General features: G+C 42.5%; 1 protein-coding gene across 1 annotated transcript in view; it reads left to right on the top strand.

Moving 5' to 3' along the window:
• LOC129708949 (sortilin-like) overlaps nt 1-23,930 on the top strand; it is a 47,760-nt gene extending 23,830 nt beyond the window's left edge. The window contains exons 9-20 of the mRNA XM_055655026.1: nt 468-612; nt 780-935; nt 2,307-2,413; nt 6,424-6,526; nt 8,749-8,920; nt 10,302-10,492; nt 12,610-12,799; nt 13,579-13,695; nt 15,475-15,583; nt 17,453-17,565; nt 20,174-20,288; nt 20,905-23,930. Of these exons, the coding sequence (XP_055511001.1) occupies nt 468-612; nt 780-935; nt 2,307-2,413; nt 6,424-6,526; nt 8,749-8,920; nt 10,302-10,492; nt 12,610-12,799; nt 13,579-13,695; nt 15,475-15,583; nt 17,453-17,565; nt 20,174-20,288; nt 20,905-20,919 (1,533 nt within the window). The 3' untranslated portion in view covers nt 20,920-23,930. The remainder of the gene's footprint in view (nt 1-467; nt 613-779; nt 936-2,306; nt 2,414-6,423; nt 6,527-8,748; nt 8,921-10,301; nt 10,493-12,609; nt 12,800-13,578; nt 13,696-15,474; nt 15,584-17,452; nt 17,566-20,173; nt 20,289-20,904) is intronic.
• Nucleotides 23,931-26,462: the final 2,532 nt, after the last annotated feature.

Genomic DNA, 26,462 nt, shown 5'->3' with positions numbered 1-26,462 from the left:
CCCCCCCCCCCCCCCCCCCCCCCCCCCCCCCCCACCCTCACCAGTATTTCTTCAGAGATGCAAGAACTGTTTATCCACTGCAGTTGTGAACCTTTCTTAGGCTTGGATAATCAAAGTGCAACTTTATGTATATCCATTCATTCTGTAAGCTTTAACTTTAATTCTAGTTCAGATTACTGTTGTCACATGTACTGAGGTACAGAGGTACAGTGTACTGAGGTACAGTGAAATGCTTTATGAATGCATGCTATCCAGTCAGCGAAAATACTATGCATGATTACTATCAAGTCTTCCACAGTGCCCAGATACAGGATAAATGGTATAACGTTTAGTGCGAGGTAATACTTTGAAAGTCTCCAATGAGTTGGATGGGAGATCAAGGCCACAGTCTAGTTGGTGGTTAGATTGTTTGATTTTTCTCATCATTGATAATGAAGATGAGTTTCATTGTTTCTATCATCACACAGGGCAGTCTAAGGGCCCTCCATGTATCCAAGGATATGGGAGACACCTGGAATATGGCGCAGTTGCCGCACGTAAGCGCTGAACAGTTCTACTCCATTCTGGCTGCTAACGATGACATGGTATTTATGCATGTCGACGATCCTGGTGGTAGGTCTCAAGATAATATTCATTCTAAAGCTGTGCTTTAAAAAAACAAAAAAAAACTCTCCCAGAGCTGGTTTGAGATTTTCTCGCATCATCACATTGTTATTGTTAACCATGATACACAACTAACTAACGCGTTGCATTCACTGTTATTTGCCCACCCCATCCAGACACGGGCTTTGGCACCATTTACGCTTCAGATGATCGTGGAATAGTGTATTCGAAATCTCTTGAGAGACACTTGTACACAACGACAGGAGGCGAGACCGATTTCACAAATATTACTTCACTGCGTGGCGTGTACGTTAGTAGCGTGCTAGCGGAAGGTATGTAAAACTTTGTTTACAGGGTTATTGGTGGGCAAGCTAGTATAAAAACATAGAACATAGAAACATAGAGAAATAGGTGCAGGAGTAGGCCATTCGGCCCTTCGAGCCGGCACTGCCATTCAATATGATCATGGCTGATCATCCAAAATCAGTACCCCGTTCCTGCTTTTCCCCCCATATCCCTTGATTCCTTTAGCCATAAGAGCAAAATCTAACTCTCCCTTGAAAACATCCAGTGAATTGACCTCCACTGCCTTCTGTGGCGGAGAATTCCACAGATTCACAACTCTCTGGTATTAATTGTCCTTGATTGCCTTGAACCTCTGCCAACTACAGTCTGATGGGACCCCTACAGCACTATCCTACACCCTTGGGCTATCTTTAATCAGACTTTAATCTTGCGCTAAACACTATTCCATTTATCATGTATCAGTACGTTGTATATGGCTTGAGTGTAATCATATACAGTCTTTCTGCTGACTGGATAGCGCGCAACAAGAAAGGTTTTCACTGTACCTTGGTACACATGACAATAAACTAAACTGGTAGATAGAGGTGAAGGATTTGGATCCCATTACAATGAAGAAAACACATTTAAAAATACCCCCTTCTGTAAAAACGAATATATAAAATTGCATTATATTAAACAAAATTATTTGGAATTACTGTTATGAAATGACATTTGAAATTTGTAGTATTAAACAAGAGGAAGATGACTGAACTTTATTGCCTTCCCTCACAGTGGGAAACGTTGATTCCTGTGTGGGGATGTTTATGTTAAATCCTATCGTGTATTGTGTTCTTGTTATTCATACGGCTGTAGGGCAACTCAAATCTCACTGTACCAATTGGTGCATGTGATAATAAATGTAACTTGAACTTGAAGAGATTTGTTGGCAGGGTGGTATAACGTCACCTATCCATGTTCTCCAGCGATGCTGCCTGACCCGCTGAGTTACTCCAGCAGTCTGTGTCATTTTTGATTGGGCTGGTTTTGTGTTTGTTAAGCTGCACTGAGAAGTTGCATAATGGGTTTATTTTTGTTTCCTTCACCATCCTTGCTTCATGTGGAAGGGCTTGAAGGGCCAAATGGCCTATTCCTGCACCTATTGTCAATGGCCTGAACTGCTTTCTGCTTGTTTGCGTTGGGTTGGCCACTAAACTGCACCTTAAACTAAACATTGGGGGCTCTGTGATTTGGCCGAGGGCCAAGGAATACTATTACAGGTTGTATGGAGATGGAAATGTCTATTACTGCCACTTGTCTTGCAATTTAATGTCCCTTCACTGCTGAACCTTGCCACCAGTAGTCATTAGTTTGGGAATCATGTCTAGACTACTAAATACTAAGTTTTCATTTTCTCCTAGATGGTTCTGTTCAGTCTGTCATTACGTTTGACAGAGGCGGAGAGTGGCAGCCCTTGAGAAAACCAGAGGACAGTGACTGTGACTCAACTGCCAAAAATAAGGATGAGGTGAGTATGAGCTGAAGATGTGAGCTGATGTACACACCCCAAAGCCGCCTGTTCTGGATATGGAGTAAATGTTCTGCTGTGCAGAATGTTAATGAAGGGGTTTGAGCTTGATTTGAGCCTTTTTGGGAAGAAGAAAGGAAGGTAACGGGCCCTTCAGCCCACCGAGCCCACACGGGCCATCGATCAAGTTCAAGTGAGTTTATTGTCATTGAGTCCCTGATAGGACAATGACATTCTTGTACAGGCTAGTTCGATATTCTACCATTGTCTCATCCACTCCCTGCACTAATGGGGCAATTTTACAGAGGGCCAATCTACCTGCAACCCCGCACGTCTTTGGGACGTGGGAGGAAACCGGAGCACCCAGAGAAAACCCACACGGTTATGGGGAATTTGCAAACTCCACACAGACAGCACCCAAGGTCAGGTTCAAACCTAGGTCTCTGCCACTTGAAGAATGATAGAACGTACTTTAACACTAACTTCCACTGAGGGTACCAAACATGCTTAACATTAGGAGCTATGCAGCCTTTGGGGTCTGTGCTGATTCCGTGGGGAGCAATCCCATTCCCTCTATCCCTACAATTTATTCTCTTTCTGATCCAATTCCTGAAATATCTTGGAATGTGGAACTAAATGTTTAATTGACTGGACACGCCAAATTTGGGGTACACTGCCCTTTCGGCCCAACTCATCCATGCTGACCCATTTGCCTACCTTTGGCCCATATCCAAAACCTTTCCTATCCATGTACCTGTTATAGTACCTGTTATAGTACCTGTCGCAACTACCTCGTCAGGCAGCTCGTTCCACCCTCTGTGTGGAAGAAGTAGCCCCTTGGGTTCCTATTAAATCTTGCCCCTCTCTCCTTAAACGTATGTCCTCTGCTTCCTAAGTGGTTTTGAGTAATGTGATGCGTTTATACAATATTAAACCTATAAAATTTGGGAACAAAGCTGTGGTAATTGCAAAATTGTTTAAGCTTGCAGCTCTAGATTCATATCCCTGTGGGTCCAGATTCTTAAACTGCACTGCCAAGTGTTGGCATAAATATGTTCATAAGTGATGGGAGCAGAGTTAGGCCATTCAGCCCATCAAGTCTATTCCGTCATTCAATCATGGCTGATAATGAGGGTTAATGAAGGTAGTACATCCATGGATAACAAGGGAAATCAGGGATAGTATCAAAGCGAAGGATGATGCGTACAAATTAGCCAGAAAAAGCAGCATACTGGAGGACTGGGAGAAATTCAAAGACCAGCAGAGGAGGACAAAGGGCTTAATTAGGAAAGGAAAAATAGAATATGAAAGAAAACTGGCAGGGAACATAAAAACTGACTGCAAAAGTTTTTATAGATATGTGAAAAGAAAGAGATTAGTTAAAACAAATGTAGGTCCCTTGCAGTCAGAAACAGGGGAGTTGATCATGGGGAGCAAGGATATGGCGGACCAATTGAATAACTACTTTGGTTCCGTCTTCACTAAGGAAGACATAAATAATTTGCCGGAAATAGCAGGGGACCGCGGGTCAAAGGAGTTGGAGGAATTGAGTGAAATCCAGGTTAGCCGGGAAGTGGTGTTGGGTAAATTGAATGGATTAAAGGCCGATAAATCCCCAGGGCCAGATAGGCTGCATCCCAGAGTACTTAAGGAAGTAGCTCCAGAAATAGTGGATGCATTAGTAATAATCTTTCAAAACTCTTTAGATTCTGGAGTAGTTCCTGAGGATTGGCGGGTAGCAAACGTAACCCCACTTTTTAAGAAGGGAGGGAGAGAGAAAACGGGGAATTACAGACCAGTTAGTCTAACATCGGTAGTGGGGAAACTGCTAGAGTAAGTTATTAAAGATGGGATAGCAGCACATTTGGAAAGTGGTGAAATCATTGGACAAAGTCAGCATGGATTTACGAAAGGTAAATCATGTCTGACGAATCTTATAGAATTTTTCAAGGATGTAATTAGTAGCGTGGATAGGGGAGAACCAGTGGATGTGTTATATCTGGACTTCCAGAAGGCTTTCGACAAGGTCCCACATAAGAAATTAGTATACAAACTTAAAGCACAAGGCATTGGGGTTCAGTATTGATGTGGATAGAGAACTGGCTGGCAAACAGGAAGCAAAGAGTAGGAGTAAACGGGTCCTTTTCACAATGGCAGGCAGTGACTAGTGGGGTACCCCAAGGCTCAGTACTGGGACCCCAGCTATTTACAATATATATTAATGATCTGGATGAGGGAATTGAAGGCAATATCTCCAAGTTTGCGGATGACACTAAGCTGGGGGGCAGTGTTAGCTGTGAGGAGGATGCTAGGAGACTGCAGGGTGACTTGGATAGGCTGGGTGAGTGGGCAAATGTTTGGCAGATGCAGTATAATGTGGATAAATGTGAGGTTATCCATTTTGGTGGCAAAAATAGGAAAGCAGACTATTATCTAAATGGTGGCCGATTGGGAAAGGGGGAGATGCAGCGAGACCTGGGTGTCATGGTACACCAGTCATTGAAGGTAGGCATGCAGGTGCAGCAGGCAGTAAAGAAAGCGAATGGTATGTTAGCTTTCATTGCAAAAGGATTTGAGTATAGGAGCAGAGAGGTTCTACTGCAGTTGTACAGGTCTTGGTGAGACCACACCTGGAGTATTGCGTACAGTTTTTGGTCTCCAAATCTGAGGAAGGACATTATTGCCATAGAGGGAGTGCAGAGACGGTTCACCAGACTGATTCCTGGGATGTCAGGACTGTCTTATGAAGAAAGACTGGATAGACTTGGTTTATACTCTCTAGAATTTAGAAGATTGAGAGGGGATCTTATAGAAACTTACAAAATTCTTAAGGGGTTGGACAGGCTAGATGCAGAAGATTGTTCCCGATGTTAGGGAAGTCCAGGACAAGGGGTCACAGCTTAAGGATAAAGGGGAAATCCTTTAAAACCGAGATGAGCAGAGAGTGGTGAATCTCTGGAACTCTCTGCCACAGAGGGTAGTTGAGGCCAGTTCATTGGCTATATTTAAGAGGGAGTTAGATGTGGCCCTTGTGGCTAAGGGGATCAGGGGGTATGGAGAGAAGGCAGGTACGGGATACTGAGTTGGATGATCAGCCATGATCATATTGAATGGCGGTGCAGGCTCGAAGGGCCGAATGGCCTACTCCTGCACCTAATTTCTATGTTTCTATGTTATGATTTTGCATGGACATTTTCTTCCTCCTCCAATTACTTTAAATCCATGCCCCATAAGTAGAAACATAGAAAATAGGTGCAGGTGTCAAAGTTGGTCTCTAATAAGCAGACAGCAACAAAATTGTTAAAGGTAAACCAAGCCAATCTTTAATCGATTAGTCAGACGGGAGTGGCAAGATCTACATAGAGCACAAACGTTGCTCAGTGCTACTCGGGCTCCACTCACAGAATCAAGGAAAGTCAGTGCAATTATACATTTTCTTATCAGTAAAACACTCCTACCAAGTCTGAATATGGCATGATTGAAAGATTCTATTGCCTTTCAGAATATAGGGGAAAACTGTGTCCAAACCAAGCTCATCCAATAACAAGTTATTGCTTATCTCTGGAGCGTCAGCTATTTTTTCAATCTTGGCATCTTTATGGCCTTGAAAGAAGCACATGTTATAACGCAGGTTTCCATCTCAATGTCATTATTAAAAAGACGACGTCCTCCATATTGGGTTCCATATAATTTACAAAGTCATTCAGACGGCACTGAGCCCTTCTTTTGTTCTACTAGACCATGCTTTTGTAGAAGAATTACTCAATTTTCTAAACTAGATTAGATTTGACTATTAACTCTTTCCCAGAGTTATATCTAACTCTCTCTTGAAAACATCCAGTGAATTGGCCTCCACTGCCTTCTGTGGCAGTGTGTGTTCTGTGTCGCCCCTCTGCTAAGATATATGGTTATTCTGATATTTTCATTTACGTTTTAAATGTTTTTGTGTTGTAGATAGTGCGTGTGGATTCATTATTGAGCAATTCTAATTTTTGTCTTTGATTCTTCAGTGTAGTCTGCATATCCATGCATCCTACAGCATCTCACAGAAACTCAACGTGCCAATGCCTCCGTTGTCTGAACCCAATGCTGTCGGTTTGATCATAGCACACGGTATTAATCTCTTAACCTTACTTATTATCTCAATCAGTTTCTCACTGTAAGCACTAAGATAACTCAAAATTGTTCATTTTATTTTCTGGCAGTTTTCAACACTTCATGTTTTTCTAAGGTAGACACAAAATGCTGGAGTAACTCAGTGGGACAAGCAGTATCTCCAGGGAGAAAGAATCGGGTCAGGACACTTCTTCAGACCGACCCGAAACATCACCCATTCCTTCTCTCCAGAGATGCTGCTTTTCCTGCTGAGTTACTCTAGCATTTTGTGTCTACCTTCGATTTAAACCAGCATCTGCCGATCTTTCCTACTCACTTCAGGTTTTCTCCTTTGATTGAAAGATGCAGCATGGAAACAGGCCCTTCGGCCCACCGCCCAAGCCGACCATCGATCATCCGTTCATGCTAGCTCTACGTTATCCCTCTTTCTCAACCTTTGCTACACTCTAGGGGTACATTTTAGAGGCCAATTAACTTACAAACCCGCACATCTTTGGGATGTGGGAGGAAACTGGAGCACCCGGAGGAAACCTACGGGATCACAGGGAGAACGTGCAAACTCCACACAGACAGCACCCAAGGTCAGGATGGAACCTGGATCTCTGCTGTGAGGCAGCGGCTCTACCCGCTGCCACCCTAAATTGTACATCACTCTATTTTATTTGACTTGCTTATTTTGAATCCTTGCTTTTTTCCCCCCAAATGTCCAGCCACTTTTGAGTCAACATAATGAAAGCTTGTCCCACCCCCTATCATTCTTCCTTTCTGCTCCCGTCCAGCAGAAGGTACAGGAGCTTGAAAGCGTGCACCACCAGACTCAGGAACAGCTTCTTCCCCTCTGCTATCAGGCTTCTGAACGGTCCTTCCATAAGCTAGGGTACTGTCCGATTCACCTCTACCCCATTGTGGACATTGGACTTTGTCTGTGGAACTGATGCGCTACAATGCTGGGAACTATATTCTACACTCTGTATCTCTGTATCTTCCCCTTTATTCTACCTATTGTGCCCGTTTGACCATTGTATTTATGTGTAGTATTACCTGAACTGATTAGATAGCATGCAAAACAAAGCTTTTCACTGTACCTCGGTACACGTGACAACAATCAAGCTAACTTCATAGCTTATAGTCCAACGTGATCAAATATACAACTGAGCAGCAAGCGAGTCTGTGCTCAACCCTGGCAGGAGCATCATCTGCTATTTTCACAATCAAAGGTAGACGCTGCTGCACCCGCTGAGTTTCTCCAGCAGTTTTGTCTACCTTCGATTTTCCAGCATCTGCAGTTCCTTCTTGAACATTTTCACAATCAGTGTCCTGAGATTAATGGCAATTGGCTTGCCACTGTTTCTAAAGTTTATAACTTTGTTGTGGAATTGTCTTCTGAAAGGGGACCATCAACCATGATCACAGTGAATGGCGGTGCTGGCTCGAAGGGCCGAATGGCCTCCTCCTGCACCTATTTTCTATGTTTCTATGAAATCGAATACTTACATTGTGCAGCTTTGATGCTCCATGAGGTAGATGCTGGGTAAAAATAATATTAATATCATGAAGTTGAGGAAAACCCAGGTGTTGTAGAGCATCTTGCTAACATCTGTAGTTTGAATGCAATTAAATACTTTTATTCAAACTTTGACAATAGCAAAAAACAGATTTTCTCGAACACCAGTGTAAAAATGTTGGACATTTTTTAAAGCTGCTCCTTGCAGTATAGGAGATGGCAATGTTTCCAAATTTGAGCAACAACGTGTTTGTTATTAAGAAGGAACTGCAGATGCTGGAACATCGAAGGTAGACAGAAATGCTGGAGAAACTCGGCAGGTGCAGCAGCATCTATGGAGCAAAGGAAATAGGCGACGTTTCTGGACGAAACGTCCCCTATTTCCTTCGCTCCATAGATGCTGCTGCACCCACTGAGTTTCTCCAAGGTGTTTGTTATATTGGACTGTTCTGACCTATCCTGATCTGATCTTTAAAACATGGCTTTTAAATACAAAACTGAAATGTACTTTCTCAGTCAGCTGTTGCTGACATTCCTATTGAGTGAGAGTAAATGTAATGATAGTAAGTCTCCTTATTTATTGATGTAGCAACAAAGACAGTAGAACTGGAGTGGCTTGTACACCATTCCCAGCGATGTGGAATTGTATCACAGGGAGATAAGTGTGCAGGTTTTACTCTCGCAGCGGTTGTAAGTTGTGTTTTGTCGTTTCCAGGGAGTGTTGGGGATGCCATCTCGGTATTGGTCCCAGACGTGTACGTGTCTGATGATGGTGGCTACTCTTGGTTTAAGGCTCTAAAGGGACCCCATTACTACGCCATTCTGGACTCTGGGGGCTTGATAGTTGCCGTGGAGCACACTGTATACAAAGGTGTTGATGAAATAAAGTAAGTATTAGTGCTTGATAACTCACACCCCTGTGTTTGCGGAATTATTTCATCGTCAAACCCTCGCATGGCTTGCTCAGTGCCGGAGGCTAGAAGTGTTATTCCTCCAAGTAGCATTTGCGTTTTTGCTCCTGTTGGAATATTCCTGGCATTTAGTTGCTATTGTAGGCTTGTCGGCACAATTTGAAGAGGAAAATCTTCCCCCGGGTGCTTTTCCCCAGCAAATCCCTCCTGTCCAGTGCTCTGGGTGTGACTGAGTGAGTACCAAGCACTTCAGTAATGAAAGGTCCATGCAGTTTAAGGGTGAAGGGAGTTTATCGAGGGCAACCTGAATTGTTCAGTTGGAGGTAATAAACAAGTTTGTCTCGCTGCAGTAGCTTGTCCACCATCATGTAGAGAACAATTTATTGTCGAGTGTAAAAGATTAAGAATAAGTAAAGGGGGCCAGTGGGTTAGTTATGTGTGATGCATTTAAACTAAACACTCCTATAACTTTAGGTAGACAAAAATGGTGGAGGAACTCAGCGGGTGCAGCAGCATCTGTGGAGTGAAGGAAATAGGCAACGTTTCGGGCCGAAACCCTTCCGGGTTTCGGCCCGAAACGTTGCCTATTTCCAGAAGGGTTTTGGGCCGAAACTTTGCCTATTTCCTTCGCTCCATAGATGCTGCTGCACCCGCTGTGTTTCTCCGGCATTTTTGTCTCCCTTCGATTTTCCAGCACCTGCAGTTCCTTCTTAAACACTCCTATAACTTTCCTTGTTTATCTCCCCCCCCCCCAAAACATTAATCTCTCAAGCCCTGTAATGCTGTTTGCCCATTGCTTTCTTCAATCGTAGTTATAGACAATAGGTGCAGGAGTAGAGGCCATTGGGCCCTTCGAGCCAGCACCGCCATTCAATGTGATCATGGCTGATCATCCCCAATCAGTACCCCGTTCCTGCCTTCTCCCCATATCCCCTGATCTTGAACGTTACCGCGGTCTGTTTGATTGGTATCCAATTGGTATGACGGAGACTAAGACTTGCCTCCATCACAGTGAGGATGTGCTTGGTGAACTCACTGTGGTGGATGTTTAATTTGTGTTTATTGTATGTTTTGTTTTTATTGGTTCTGTGACTGCAGGCAACATAATTTTGTTCAGACCGAAAGGTCAGAATGACAATAAAGGAATCTAAATCTCTAAATCTAAACACAGTAGGGTCATCAGTTAAGATGATGCCCTTTTCACTTGCGTGAGGCAACCCTTTGCGGTTTGCTCGCTCCATTGCTTTGGCTCAAGATTCCACCATCTCATGCCTTTTGAGCATCGTTCCCTTATAACAAATGCGGTAAACAATCTCTCCTGAATTTGCATGTTTCATAAGTTTCTTTTGATTCCTAGGTTTTCAATTGATGAAGGCCAGTGCTGGTATTCCTATCAGTTCACCAAGCAACCAATTGTCTTCACTGGCCTTGCATCAGAACCAGGAGCTAAGTCAATGAACGTCAGCATCTGGGGATATGTGGACCTCATCATTACACAATACTGGGTATCTTTCACCATCGACTTTGAAGAGCTCCTTACAAGAGATTGTAAGTTCAGATTCCATTAGACGTAGAATCAGTACCAGTTGATTAAAATATCTTGACAGCTATTAAAGTGCTAGAGTAACTCAACGGTTCAGGCAGCATCTCTGGAGAAAAAGGATGGGTGACGTTTTGGGTCCGAATCCTTCTTCAGACTCGGGTGGATGCTACAACCCAAAATCTATCAGCAAAATATCAGTCTGAAGAAGAATTCCGACCAGAAACGTCACCTATCCATGTTCTCCAGAGATGCTGTCTGACCCGCTGAGTTACTCCTGCACTTGGTGTCTATCTTCAGTATAAACAAGCATCTGCAGTTCCTTCCTACACATCGCTGACAGCTGTCACATTTGGCCTGTTTTGTTTTTGCTGAATTTCGGTTGAAGTGGCAGCAGGTACTTGAAGGTTTGCGGGCTGGAGCTGCAAAACCGACATTTGCTTATTTTGATAGCTTAGCCCAGGATCTAGAATGAAGGTTTCTCGTTATGGTCCTGATGTTTTCCATTTGCTGTGGAGAAAAGTTACTTGAACCATTCGGGGATTTGATTTTGGGAACTGTGCAGTGTTTGTCTCAATGAAGTAAAAGCTAAAGGTGGATGGCAGAATCCCAAATCTACCCTGTAAAAGATGTAGGAAGTCAGTAACCAGACTCTCACTGACCCAGTCTACCCCAGCACAAACACGTGCAGAGTGGTTTATTAACCTACACATCTCTCCTCTGGTTTGTGTAGGAAAGAACTGCAGATGTTGGTTTAAATCAAAGGTAGACACAAAATGCTGGAGGAACTCAGCGGGACAGGCAGAGTTCAGGCTGAAGAAGGGTCCCACCCCGAAACATCGCCCATTCCTTCTCTCCAGAGATGCTGCCTATCCCGCTGTGTCCCCTGATTCCACAGCTGTCCTGTAACCTGATGCATTGGCACACTTTGGATGCCCCCACGCATTCATTCTCCACCTTCCACCACCATCCTGAACACACGACCCAGTCTGGGCCAACCTTCCAACTTGTCTGCTTAAGCCTCCTCACCAATGGTTGCCTTCACCCTCAAGCTTTATGGCTGTCCTCTCTGATGCTGGATTAGAAGTTTCAGGTACAGGGAGAAGTTGGGTAGATTTTCTCTGTAACATTGGACTTTGAGGGGAGACTGGCAAGAGGCATATAAAAGGCATAGATAGGGTAGACAGTCAAAACCTTTTCTCCAGGATAGGCAATAGACAATAGGTGCAGGAGTTTGGCCATTTAGCCCTTTAAGCCAGCGCCGCCATTCAATGTGATCATGGCTGATCATCCCCAATCAGTACCCCGTTCTTGCCTTCTCCCCATATCCCATGACTCCGCTATTTATAAGAGGCCTATCTAACTCTCTCTTGAAAGCATCCAGAGAACCTGCCCCCACCGCCCATGGCAGAGAATTCCACAGACTCACCACTCTCTGTGAGAAAAATTGTTTCCTCGTCTCTGTTCTAAATGGCTTACTCCTTATTCTTAAACTGTGGCCCCTGGTTCTGGACTCCCCCAACATCGGGAACATGTTTCCTGCCTCTAGCGTGTCTAAGCCCTTAACAATCTCTTCTAATAGACAACTTGTTCCCCAGATCCTGTATTTGTACACTGGATGCCGTGATTTGTAATCACGTATAGTCTTTACACTGGATAATACTCAACATACAAGCTTTTCACTGTACCTCCGTACACGTAACAATAATAAACAAAGCTCATAGATGTCCAACACTAGAGGGCGTAGCTATAAGGTGAGAGGGGGACAGTTTAATGGAGATGTACGGGGCAACAGAGTTCTGGGGACCTGGAAGCCACATTTATGCTAAGGAGAAATGTTTAGTGCTATCTACATGTGGTCCTTAGCAAAACCACAGGTCATCGTTTTGAGAGAAACAATAAAAGATTTAGAGAGAGTTTGATGAATTGGATGGTTGGTATCTGGAAAGCTGCCTGGGTGAGAGGACAAGGCAGAGACTCACTGTATTGAACTAGTTTTGTTGAGCAGTTGAAATGCCACCCCACAGAAGGCTACAGGACGAGAGCTGGGATTTGTATAGGTGAGTGTTCTATGAAGGGCCAAGTTCCCCTCTCATTCTGTAAACACTTGCTTCCCGTTCCCCAGGTTCTGATGATGACTACATCCAATGGCTTGCTCATTCCAGTAACGTTAACGACCCTAACGATGGCTGCATGTTGGGTTACAAGGAGAAATTCCGTCGCTTGAGGAAGTCCTCCATCTGCCGCAACGGGCACGACTATGTCGTCAACAAGCAGCCCAATGTCTGTCTCTGCACCCTGGGCGACTATCTGTGGTAGGTTGCTGCTGCTGCTGCTGCCGCCTATCGTATGGTTCAAGTTCAATCCATTGATCATCAAAATGGAAAGAGTGCAGAGAAGATTTACAAAGATGTTGCCAGGACTCGAGGGTCTGTACTGTAGGGAGAGGTAGGGCAGAATAGGACGGAGTGCAGGAGGTTACGGGATGATCTTATAGAGTAGTATAAAATACTGAGGGGAATTGATAGGGTGAATGCCCACGGTCTTTTACCCAGGTAGGGCAATGAAGAACCAGAGGACATAGATTGAAGGTGAAGAGGTGAAAATGTAATAGGTATCTGAGAGGTAACCTTTTCACTCAGAGGGTGGTCAATATATGGAACAAACTGCCAGAGGAGGTAGTTGAGGCAGGTATTATAAAGACACTTGGACAGGTACATGGATAGGAAAGGGGTAGAGATCTGTGGGGAAAATAGGACCAGCTTAGATGGGGCATCTTGGTTGGTATGGGCGAGTTGGGCTGAAGGGTCTGTTGATGTACTGTATGACTTTATGACTGTGATCCATTCTAAGATTAAATAAGTAGCAGATAGGAAATCAACAAACTATGACCAAATATCTAGAAACCTGTGAAGTATCTTGTGTTGGGCAGGAAATGTCCATTCCTGGTTGGGTTCCAACATGTCGTTCTATTCAGCTTCAAAAGCCTCGAGTCCCCTAGCAGTAGCTGTTGATGAGTGTTAAGGTTTTACATGAATAAATTGTCCAGGAACAGATGTGTTACTTGAGTTTGTTACCTTTTTTCCCTCTCCAGTGATTTTGGATACTATCGAAAGGAGAATAGTCTGGAATGCATAGAACAGTCGGATCTACGAGGCCACGACCTGGAGTTCTGCTTACAAGGAAAGAAAGAAATATTGAAGACCAATGGGTAATGAGTGTAACCAAAATTATACAGACGGACAGTATACACCTATGTGAACATTACCCCTCTACTGAACAAGCACAATGTGAGAGTAAGGGCACATAAATCAAACTTAAAACAGCGATTAGTGTGATCCAGATTGGCTCCATTTATATTTTAGTTTTAATTTAGTTTAGAGATTTGGCACGGTAACAGGCCCTTCGGCCCATCGAGTCGGCGCCGACCAGCGATCTCTGCACATTGACACTAACCTGCACAAACTAGGGACAATTTTACATTTGTACCAAGTCGATTAACCTACGAACCTGTACGTATTTGGAGTGTGGGAGGAAACCAAAGATCTCGGAGATAACCCACGCAGGTCACGGGAAGAAGGAATAAACTCCCTACAGACAAGCACCAGTAGTCGGGAATGGAACCCGGGTCTCTGGCGCTGTAAGGCGGTATCTCTAACACTAGGCCACTGTGCTGCTCCCATACATAGTTGACTTTATTGTCACCTGTACTACGGTACAGTGAAAAGCTTTTTGTTGCGTGCTAACTAGTAGAAAGATTACAATCGAGCCATCCACAGTGCACAGATTCAAGATAAAGTATAAACTTTAGTGCAAGGTAAAGTCTGATTAAAGATAGTCCGATGGTCTTCAATGAGGCGACTGATCTGAGAGGCGATTAAGAAGATCATAGTTAAAGTAAGAAATGCTGCAGTTGGAGTAGAGGTTTACACGAGTGGAGCAATTGTAGTGAGTGATTGCGGCTCCACTTTTAGGACCAGCGTGCAGAGACTCACCTAGCTTGGGTGCCATCTTTGTTCTTGTCCTGGGTGTCTGATCAGATGAGAGAGGGTGATTTTCAGTGAGGCTTGGGCTTAGCGTGCGTTGATTTCTAGGTCGATAGCATAGTTGCTGCCATACTGTAGCAAGGCCATCAGACAGCCAAGCCCGGTGATTTGTATGCCAAAGGCCATTGTAATTACATACTGGAAATACCAAGGTAATCCAGCGGTTTACTGTAGTTTAAGCAATTAGTTCACAGAGGCACTGTCAGAATACAAGTTCCCAGCCTCCGCACACTGACTGGCTGTTCTCTGGAATGCCGGAGGTTGTGGAGTCCCCTGATAAAGCATGAGAAGCACGGATAGGGTAGATAGAACCTTTTTCACAGGACGGCAGAATCAAATCCTGGAGGGCATGGGTTTAAGGTGAAAACATGTAAATTAACCTTTCCGTTGTAATTAGACAAGCACATTATTCTAAAAATGTGTAAATCAGGCGCGTGTAAAACACAAGGTGCTTGTATATTTGAGATCTTCATGTCGACCATGAACTCTTTTTGAGCAGTTTGACATAAAATGATGTGTTAATTAAATGGATGCTCAGAATTAAAGGACGTTCCTTTAGGAAGGAGATGAGGAGGAATTTCTTTAGACGGTGGTGAATCTGTGGAATTCTTTGCCACAGACGGCTGTAGAGGCTAAGTCTGGATATTTTTAAGGCAGAGAGAGGTAGATTTTTGATTAGTACGAGTGTGGGGTTATGGGGAGAAGGCAGGAGAATGGGGTTAGGAGAGAGGCAGGGAGAGATAGATCAGCCATGATTGAATGGCGGAGTAGATTTGAAGGGCCAAATGGGCTAATGCTGCTCCTATCACTTATGATATGATCTTAATTTTTCCGGCTTGTCCATGAACTAAAGACCAGTTTCCGTGTTTAATTTATTCAATATTCCCACTAAATCTTTCCAGACCGTTATAAAGGTTGACAGTTGCAAAAATCTTGTCATTTAGATACCGGAAGATTCCTGGAGACCAGTGTTCCGGAGGCGTGAAAGTGGATCGCACTGTGAAAGATATCAGCAAGAAGTGTGTCAGTAACTTGATCGAACCGATGGAACTGGTAAGTGCCGCTTGAACCGTACAATGTACACAAAGACAAACAACATGGTGACTTCTTGGAGGGAAGCAGAAATGGCCATTTTTCTTGGATGATCAATATCTTGTTAAAATACACACCGGTAATACATCCCCAGTTACTGGTTTTTAATATTGTGGCTGAAGAAAGTGCTAATGAAATTGCCAACAGCCACATGGTCAGGCTGTAAAATGGATAGCAGGAGTCACAGATTGACGTGGGATTGTGTGGAAAGGAAATGGGTCCAATTTAATGGAGTTGTATAACACTGAGGCCTACACTGTGCTTTCCCCTGGCATTGAAGTTTTTATCAAACCTTTCCATCAGTTAGAGCCGTTGAGGATTGGCACTTACCACGGATAGGTACAGAGTGCTGGAGTAACTCAGCGGGTCAGGCAGCATCTGTGGAGAACGTTTCGGGTCCTGAAACGTCACTCATCCTTTTTCTCCAGAGATGCTGCCTGCCCCACTCAGTTACTCCAGCACTTTGTGTCTGTTGTAAACCAGCATCTGTAGTTCCTTGTGTCAACATGGCGTATGATTTGGTTGCAGTGACATTTCTTTCATTGGAGGAACCGAGATAGTCGATTCTTTTTATCTCTGCCAATTAATTATTGGTATTGATCTGTTATCGTCATATGTATCAAGACATGGTGAAAAACTTTGCCTGCAATCCAGTGAAATTGTACCATATGTGAGTACAGTCGAGACACACACGAGTACAACAGGTGGTGCAAAGAGAAAATAGTTTTAACCGCGGTAGAGAAGGTTCAGATTAAAACAAGCACGTGGTTGGCTGGAATATTGAGGCATCACCTGAGCTTATCACGGAACCGTTCAATAGCCTGATAACAGCGGGGATAAATGTGGTGATGTGAACTTTCAAATGTTTGTATCTTCTGTCCAATGGGAGAGGTGAGAAGAGCATGTGAATTGTGTGTCTCGACCCAAAATGTCCCCCATCCCTTCTCTCCAGAGATGCTGACTGTCCCGCTGAGTTACTCCAACTTTTTGTGTGTATCTTGGGTGAAAGTGGTCCTTGGTTATGTTGGCAGCTCACCCAAGGCAGGGTGAAGTGTACAGAGTCGTCGCTGCGATGCTGCAGAGGGAAGCTTGAGTGTGAGATGTGATGAATCCCGCTGGGATGCTTTGGTGCTTCTGTAGAATTCGGTAAAAGATGTTGAAAACTTCTTCAAGTTCTACAGACACAAAAAGCTGGAGTAACTCAGCGGGACAGGCAGCATCTCTGGAGAGAAGGAATGGGTCTAGACCCTTCCTCAGACACGTCACTTGCTCTTCTCCCCTCTTCACTTCATTTGAGTCTGAAGAAGGGCCTCGCCCGAAACATCACCCATTCCTTCTCTCCAGAGATGCTGCCTGTCCCCCTGAGTTACTCCAGCTTTATGTGTTTATAGAAGGTGAGGAAGTTCAGCTTGTTTTCAACAACTATTACCGACTTCCACAGAAGCACCAAAGCATCCTACCGGGATTCATCTTCCATTCATCTTTGTGTCTATCTACGGTTTAAATTGTATTGTATTGTATTCAAATTTATTGTCATTGTCTCAATTTGAGACAACGAAATGAATTTCCCTTACAGGCAGTATCATAAAAAAAAAAAAAAATCACACAATAAATAAATAAATAATAAATGAATAATAAAACATATTAAAAATAAAATTGAAATTGAATTAAAAAAAACAAAAAAAACTGCATAAACCAACATCTGCAGTTCGTTCCGACATACTTCATCTTCTAAATGCTTTTTTTTTGGCTGCGGTCTGATGTTATAAGTACTTATTGCTGGGACTTTGTTAAAATATTTGGTTTTAATACAATTTCCTTTAATTTCAGCTCGATGCACACAGCACTAGCTCTCTGCCAATCATTGTCACGGTTATAGCATTTTTGCTGATTCTGATCATCGTTGGAGTGGTCGTCATTAAGAAATATGTATGTGGTGGACGGTACGTACACTTGTTTTAATGGGCTTTTTTATTTATAGTTAAATATTAGAAAACAGTTAATTTTCCACTTGGGCCGTTATCCAGTTTGTAACTGATTTTAATAAAAAAGGACCTTGATGCTGGTTTAAAGCAAAGAAAGACACAACATGCTGGAGTAACTCAGCGGATTAACCAGCAGCTGTGGAGAAATTGGATGATCTAATTTACTGATTAAAATGACCTGCTGAGTTACTCCAGCATTTTTATCTATCTTTTGTAACTGATTTTGATGAGGAATAAGAACAATGCAAGATTTTCTCAGTGGGTGGGAGAACAGATGCAATGTACAATGTTTTTCAAAGAAATTACCATTTTTCATCGATATATCTCCCTCGGGCTTTATATTTCACTCTTCTCTCATTACCTTTGATCCAATTTTCTTCTCTAGTCTTTGTCTACCCATCTGCCAATTAAGTGCCCCTCACCTGTAACCACCTATCACTCACCAGGCTTTGTCCCATCTCAACCTCTCTTCCAGCTTTCTCCCTCCCTGCTACAATCAGTCTGAAGATGGGTTCCTACCTGGCCCAAAACGTCACCTATCCATGTTCGTCAGTGAAGCTGCCTGACCCACTGAGTTACTCCAGCACCCTGTGAAACGTCACCTATCCATGTTCTCCACAGATGCTGCCTGACCCGCTGAGTTACTCCAGCACTCTGTGAAACGTCACCTATCCATGTTCTCCACAGATGCTGCCTGACCCACTGAGTTATGGTGCAGCAGCATCTATGGAGCTAAGGAAATAGGCAACGTTTCGGGCCGAAACCCTTCTGGAAATAGGCAACGTTTCGGGCCGAAACCCTTCCGGGTTTCGGCCCGAAACGTTACCTATTTCCTTAGCTCCATAGATGCTGCTGCACCCGCTGAGTTACTCCAGCACTCTGTGAAACGTCACCTATCCAAGTTCTCCACAGATGCTGCCTGACCTGCTGAGTTACTCCAGCACTCTGTGAAACGTCACCTATCCAAGTTCTCCACAGATGCTGCCTGACCTGCTGAGTTACTCCAGCACTCTGTGAAACGTCACCTATCCATGTTCTCCACAGATGCTGCCTGACCCGCTGAGTTACTCCAGCACTCTGTGAAACGCCACCTATCCATGTTCTCCACATATGCTGCCTGACCCGCTGAGTTACTCCAGCACTTTTTGTGTTCTTTTAAAACACATAATTGAATTATACTTTGGTTATAAATTTGCACATTGTTTGGGATTTATGTTAGTGCACATGTTCTACTCGTGGCTTGTCTCTAAGGTGTAACTTTTGGGGGTTTTCAGCATATTTGCAATCGTGTAAATGAGATGTTTTTTTAAGTTAAAGCGTGGGTTCAAATGCTGCTGCGCTGGTCACCTGGAACAATTGTTAACTTAGGGTCTGGCTTCATTTCCTTTGTCTTGATAGGAAGAACAAATAGAAAGAAACATTGAAGATTTTAGATACCTCATCTGTTGCACTGGTTTCAGTAAGGCTGTCACTTAGCATTAATATCCAGCCATCTTCCTTTGGTAGTGTAAATCTAGTCAGACTGAAATACAGGTCACACTGGGTACTTGCATAGGTGGAGTTTAACATTGCCATTACTTTGAATCTCATTGGGCAGATTCTATATTGGCACTTAAATCTAAACGGAGTGAAAGCAGAAGAACTATTTATCGGGGAAATTCAGCAAATGATAAAATGCAAATGAGGTCCATTTTCTCCATTGGGAACATTTTACATGCTCCTTGGAATTCTGCAGTCTTAAGTCATTTACAGCGTGCTATCCTTCATAGATGGCAGTTAATAAATACATTTTACAAATGATAATTTATTAATTGGCTGTTAATTAATAAATGTTCATCCATTTTTCTCGCCCGTTTCCAGTTTGCATAATTTGCGAAATCTTGGGGAAAATAATTTGAGGAAAAATGATTTTCTTCCTGCACTCTGATGCAATGGAAATCCTTGAAATCTGTATTTTACTTCAATGGTTCAATTCAGTGGTTGTTTACATGCATACAGTTCAGTAATACATACACAGGCACAGTCATGCTCATGTACAAGTGTGTGAGAGTAATGGTTATAGCCTGAAGCTTTATTCCCTGACACTGTAAATGGATCGATTGTAATCATATGTAAGAAGGAACTGCAGATGCTGGATTAAACCAAAGATAGACACTGAAGTCTCCCATTCCTTCTCTCCAGAGATGCTGCCTGTCCCGCTGAGTTACTCCAGCTTTTTGTGTCTGTCCTCGATTGTAATCATGTATTGTCTTTCCACCGACTGGTTAGCACACAGCAAAATCTTTTCACTGTACCTCGGTACACGTGACAATAAACTAAACTGAACTGAACTGAAAATACACATGAACTGAGAGACCCAACAGATACCCAAGATTTAATTAAAATTCTTCCTAAAATAGTTCCCATTCCACAAATATTTTTTCTGAGGCTTGTTCTCATTATTTGAGGATGCTGGAGGGCTCGTTTCTTCTTGCACACTTTCTTTAATCAACGTGGATTTCATGTGTAAAACTAATAACCATGTGTGACTAGCTATACTTTCTCAACATTGGTTTTAATGTTTCAGATTTTTGGTGCATCGGTACTCGGTCCTACAGCGGCAGGTGGAGGCAACTGCTGATGATGAACTGGACACATCTGTACCCGTCAATAAACCAGAGTTCCACGATGACTCCGACGAGGCAAGTCTAATATAGTTTAGTCTGAAGTTTGTCCCAAGCAACTCTACAATTTGTTGCTGCCTCATTTTCCTCTTGCTTGGATTGATGGCACTTTTGTATACAAAGAAAAAATAGTATCAGGACCTCAGGCATTTGAGAAATTAGTCGACCTAGACACTTCATGAGTTTGTTCTGCATGGAAACAGGCCCTTTGGCCCAACTTGCCCATGACAACCAAGATGCCCCATCTACACGAGTCCCACCTGTGGCCCATATCTCTAAACCATGCATATCCATGTGCCTCTCATAGAGGTACAGCGTGGAAACAGGCCTTTCGGCCCTAATTGGCCAACATGTCCCAGCTACACTAGTCCAACCTGCCTGTGTTTGACCCATATCCCTCCAAACCTGTCCTATCCAATGCATTTTAAATGTTGTTGTATCACTTGCCTCAACTATCCCCTCTGGCAATGTGTTTTTTTTTTTAAGATTCTCATATGCAAATGAAATGTTAAAAAAATTGCTTGGATTAGAAAAACGTTATCATTTGTAATTTGAAAGTACTTTGTTGCATAGTGACTTTTAATTAAAAATCACCGCTTTTTCTCTGGAAACCCAAACTTGTTTCTCTTTACAGGATCTTCTGGAGTAGAAAATAATATTTTTGAAGTTACGATGATGCTGCTCTTGCCGTACGAACATCACCGTAGTTCTTCGAGATGTTGCTGCCTCTACCCGACCTTCCCTGAAGACTAAATTCTAGTTTGAGTGCAGGCGCTGGTGATGTGACGATGTTTTAATGATCGTGGTGTTTCTACATCTGCGATCACATGAGACTATATTGTATCCTGGTTTACTGGAATTGCTTTAGATAGCCTTGTTCTGAGGAGGAGGAGTGAGAGGTGAGAAGAGATTGTGCTGACCAGAGGGGTCTCTTTTTTTTCTTAACGAGGGGGAAACTTTTGTTTGTGATTTTTGGATTTCTTTTTTTTTGAGCTTTAAAAAAAATCTTGCTTCTGGGTACATAATGCTCTAATGAACATATTTTTATATGACTGCCGTTCTTGACAAAAGACTGCACTAACTTTATTTTGTGCTGAGACTAATTGTGTCGCAGGTTTAATGAATAGAAAAGTATTTGTAGACCGATGCAAATAGTGCAACGTGAAAAGTGCCACTGACTCCAGAGCCCAGATACACTTCCATGCTGGCGTTTCAAAAGCAGCATTGCTGCTGCGCTTCTCCCAAAACTACTCCATGTCACCTAACTTTTCTTTATTGGTCCGGGAATCTATCTTGTTTTACACGTTTAATTAGGCAACTTGAGTCCTGAAAGGCAGTGTTCAAATAGGAACTCTCTTATAGAGATATTACTCTGTGTACAAGGACTAAATTAGAGATGCACAAACTGGCACATACAGTGCCCACCATAATGTTTGCGACAAAGACCCATCATTTATTTATTTGCCTCTGTACAATTTGAGATTTGTAATAGAAAAATTCACAATTGGTTAAAGTGCACATTGTCAGATTTTAATAAAGGCCATTTTTATACATTTTGGTTTCACCATGTAGAAATTACAGCTGTGTTTATACATAGTCCCTACATTTCAGGGCACCATAATGTTTGTGACACGGCAATGTAATGCGAATAAAAGTAGTCATATTTAGTATTTTGTTGCATATCCTTTGCATGCAATGACTGCTTGAAGTCTGCGATTCATGGACATCACCAGTTGCTGGGTGTCTTCTCTGGTGATGCTCTGCCAGGCCTGTATTGCAGCCATCTTTAGCTTATGCTTGTTTTGGGGGCTAGTCCCCTTCAGTTTTCTCTTCAGCATATAAAAGGCATGCTCAATTGAGTTCAGATCGGGTGATTGACTTGGCCACTCAAGAATTGACCATTTTTTAGCTTTGAAAAACTTCTTTGTTGCTTTAGCAGTATGTTTGGGATCATTGTCATGCTGTAGAATGAACCGGCAGCCAATGCGTTTTGAGGCATTTGTTTGAACTTGAGCAGATAGGATGTGTCTATACACTTCAGAATTCATTATGCTACTACCATCAGCAGTTGTATCATCAATGAAGATAAGTGAGTCAGTACCTTCAGCAGCCATACATGCCCAGGCCATAACACCCCCACCACCGTATTTCACAGATGAGGTGGTATGCTTTGGATCTTGGGCAGTTCCTTCTCTCCTCCATACTTTGCTCTTGCCATCACTCTGATATAAGTTAATCTTCATCTCATCTGTCCACAAGACCTTTTTCCAGAACTGTAGTTGCTCTTTCAGGTACTTCTTGGCAAACTATAACCTGCCCATCCTATTTTTTTGCAGCTAACCAGTGGTTTGCATCTTGCAATGTAGCTTTTGTATTTTTGTTCATGAAGTCTTCTGTGGACAGTGTGATAACGTTCCTTTACTTAAAAACAGACAACACACAATGGGTTAGGTAAACCAACTCGAGCGTTACTGAATCATCCTCATCGGAAGTGTCGGGGATACACCAGTCAAGTAAGCAACAGACACTCGACTTCCCCGAGCCACCGCTTCAATGAACATTATACTGTGTGTCACTTAGTCATATTCCAAAGCCATTAGTCATGGTCACAAGATGCAGCCAATATATATCACTTCAGGACCAGTCTGAGCTTGCCTCTTTATCAGTTGGTACTTTCCCACTAGAGAAAGCCTGCTTAAGAAGAAATACAAAGCTACAAAATAGTCCCTTAATGTATCTATTATATATTTAAAGCAGGTGGTCATTGACAAATCCACACCTGAAGAGTGTTTCTGATTTGTCGTAAAAGTGTTTGGGGATTTTTCTTTATTATAGTAAAGAAGTTACACCAGTGCTCTCTTTCTTCTTAATGATGTTCCAAACAATTGATTTTCGTAAGCCTAATGTTTGGCTGATGTCTCTAACAGTTTTATTCTTGTTTCTCAGTCTCATAATGGCTTATTTGACTTTCATTGGCACAACTTTGGTCCTCATGTTGATAAACAGCAATAAAAGTTTCTAAAGGTGATGGAAAGACTGGAGGAAGGACTAGGCGCTGAGAGCTCTCTTATACCTGCATTAAGGAGGCAATTAAACACACTTGAACAATTACAAATGCCTGTGAAGTCATGTGTCCCAAACATTATGGTGCCCTGAAATGGGGTGGTCTATGTATAAACACTGCTGTAAATTCTACATGGTGAAACCAAAATGTATAAAAATGGCCTTTAATAAAATCTGACAATGTGCACTTTAACCACATGTGATTTTTTTTTTCTATTACAAATCTGAAGTTGTGGAGTACAGAGGCAAGTAAATAAATGATGGGTCTTTGTCCCAAACATTATGGAGGGCACTGTAGATGGGAATTGTATTAAATGAGATGTACTGTTGATTTGGGAGTTAATTCACCACTAAAGTGTTATGGGTCATGAGCCCTGACGACACAGCTAATGTGAGTATTTTCACATTTAGAATAAATCCTAATCAATTGGCGAATGTGATTTAATTTTTAATTAAACTTCAATGCTTGTGTCCTGGCCTGCTATACTTTTTCTGTTTTTTTTTTTTTGTTTTTTTTTCATTGCTGCTATTAAAAAAAAGGCATATTTAAAAAGTGAATACAATAAATTAACATTGAATAAATTAACATCTGATTCATCCCCAGAGTACCTTTTTTTGTCATTCCATTAAGAGCTTCGATCATTTCAGCTGACGGTTTGTCTTCCACCAGTTCATTGGCGAATTAGGAAGCGACGTAAAATTGCTGTGCTCGTGTCTTGTAGGATATTGCATCTCCGTGTTATTCGTTTTCAGAAGTGGCACATTATTTGAGTGTGGACATTCTGTTGCTGGGCTTTAGTCCATGGCTATTCGTTTATTTGTCGATAACATTTTGTGCTTTCACTTTTTAAATTCAAAGGCTTATGTTCCTTTTTATAATCTGCAGAGTTTCTTTTTGCTTTTTAAATATTGGATTTTTTCCCCCCGTGTTTTGCAGCTCTTGTGAAATGTTCTAGAGAAAAAGTAACAAAAGATATGTCTCTGAATTGATATTGTGATATATTTAACGCATACCTTTCATGAGACAAGTAAATGCTCTCATTGTACATGCAGTTAGATGAGCTGACAAAGGCTGTGATCATTTTTGAGTACAGTCACTTTTGATTCTGCTTCAAGTGCTATTTTGGCCCCAATGTAGCCATTCCGTTGAAAGGAATGTGTTTACATCCTAAATCAATAAACAATAGGTGCAGAAGTAGGCCATTCGGCCCTTCAAGCCAGCACCGCCATTCACTGTGATCATGGCCGATCATCCACAATCAGTACCCCGTTCCTGCCTTCTCCCCATATCCCCTGACTCCGCTATATAAACATTATATTGTTTTAGATCTGAATAATTTGCCAGGAGAAATATGTGCATGCCAACTTTCACAGGTTAATTATTTATATTAGGGTAGATTTTGTGCATAATGCTTTTTTATGATCCCTATTTCACCTTTGACTACAATGGGCAAAGTGCTAGAAGCCATGACATTAAATGTGTTTGCTTACGTTGTGAACAGCCTTCAATTGAAATAGAACTGTCTGTACTCGTTAATGCATTCAAGCAGTCTCTTGGAGATACAGAAACACATAAACTTTGTTTTATTCCAATTGACAAACTCTCAATTGTAAAACCATGAATCCATATTTAAAGGGATCTTGATCGTTATATCTGTGGGTTTTTTTAATTGAATGAAAAGGATGTTTAGTTAAATCTCTGCTTTTAATCATCCAATATTATTGGAAGAATGAATTGGTTAGTGGAAGGCGATATCACTGTCTATGATGGCTCTCTATCGCTGCTGTTCTGTTTTATACAGCTGTGCATCTTTGTTTCAAAAACCGATCCTGTTTTCTGAACATGTTCTGATATCATGGCATGAATCTGTTGTATCCATCCTACTGTTGGAGCTACAGTAGGTGGATGTTTTAACTTTAGAGATACAGTGTGGAAACAGGCCCTTCGGCCCACCAAGTCCGCACTGACCAACGTTCCCCGCACATTAACACTATCCTACACACACACAATGGGACAATTTACACTTATACCAAGTATACAAACCCCAAGCTAATTAACCTGCACATTTGGAGTATGGGAGGAATCTGAAGATCTTGGAGAAAACCCACTCTGTCACGGGGGTAACGTACAAACTCTGCACAGACAGTCCCGTAGTCGGGATTGTCCCGGGTCTGGTGCTGCAAGCGCTGTAAGGCAGCAACTCTACCGTTGTGCCAGATGAAAGAATGGATCGACTGGGCTTATATTTACTAGAATTTAGAAGGATGAGAGGGGATCTTATAGAAACATATAAAATTCTTAAGGGATTGAACAGGCTATGTTCCCGATGTTGGGGAGTCCGGAACCAGGGGCCACATTTTAAGAATAAGAGGAAGGCCATTTAGGACTGAGATGAGGAAAAATGTTTTCACCCAGAGTGTTGTGAATCTGTGGAATTCTCTGCCACAGAAGGGAGTGGAGTTAAATTTAGCTTGAATGACTGACTCCTGCACCTATTTTCTGTTTTCCATGTGCCACCCTCAAGCAGTTTTGGATATAAACCATATCTGAAAGCAAGTCAAAGTGGGATGTTATTGGCCTAAATGGATGTACATAAATCATTGTTAATTTACCTGTTGGTAGGAGGTTCTCCCCATTTGTATACGCTGCCTGCCATCTAGAGTGTTTGTACACTTGGGTTAAGCAAGGGTGTGTAGAATGGGTGCTGTGTGTATGGAATTTGTACATTCTCCCTGTGACCTTGTGGGTTTTCCCCGGGTGCTCCAGTATCTCCTCACACTGTAAATACAGGTTTATAGGTTAAGTGGCTTGGGTAAAAATTGTAAATTGTCCCCAGTGTGTAGGTTGGTGCTAGTGTGTAGAGATTGCTGGACAGCACGGACGCAGTGGGCCGAAGGGCCTATTTCCGCATTGTATCACTAAACTAAACATCTAAGCTAAACTAAACTTACTGAACTGCAAGATGGTCTTTACTTTGACTTGGTTAACCATCTATAGACGTGGAAAACAATTTTGTGTTACCGGGGAGAGCACTTGCAACGTTTTGTTATCGTGCTTGAGTTTTTTTTTCTCTCTGCCTTTGTGCTTTTTTCCATCCCAGCTATGGGGATTGAGGGAACAATCAGGAA

The sequence above is a fragment of the Leucoraja erinacea genome, chromosome 24 (genome assembly GCF_028641065.1).
Source record: "Leucoraja erinacea ecotype New England chromosome 24, Leri_hhj_1, whole genome shotgun sequence".
NCBI classification, from domain to species: Eukaryota; Metazoa; Chordata; class Chondrichthyes; order Rajiformes; family Rajidae; genus Leucoraja; species Leucoraja erinaceus.
The sequence above is the reverse complement of the archived record's forward strand: the minus strand, read 5'-3'. Positions and strand labels throughout refer to the sequence as shown.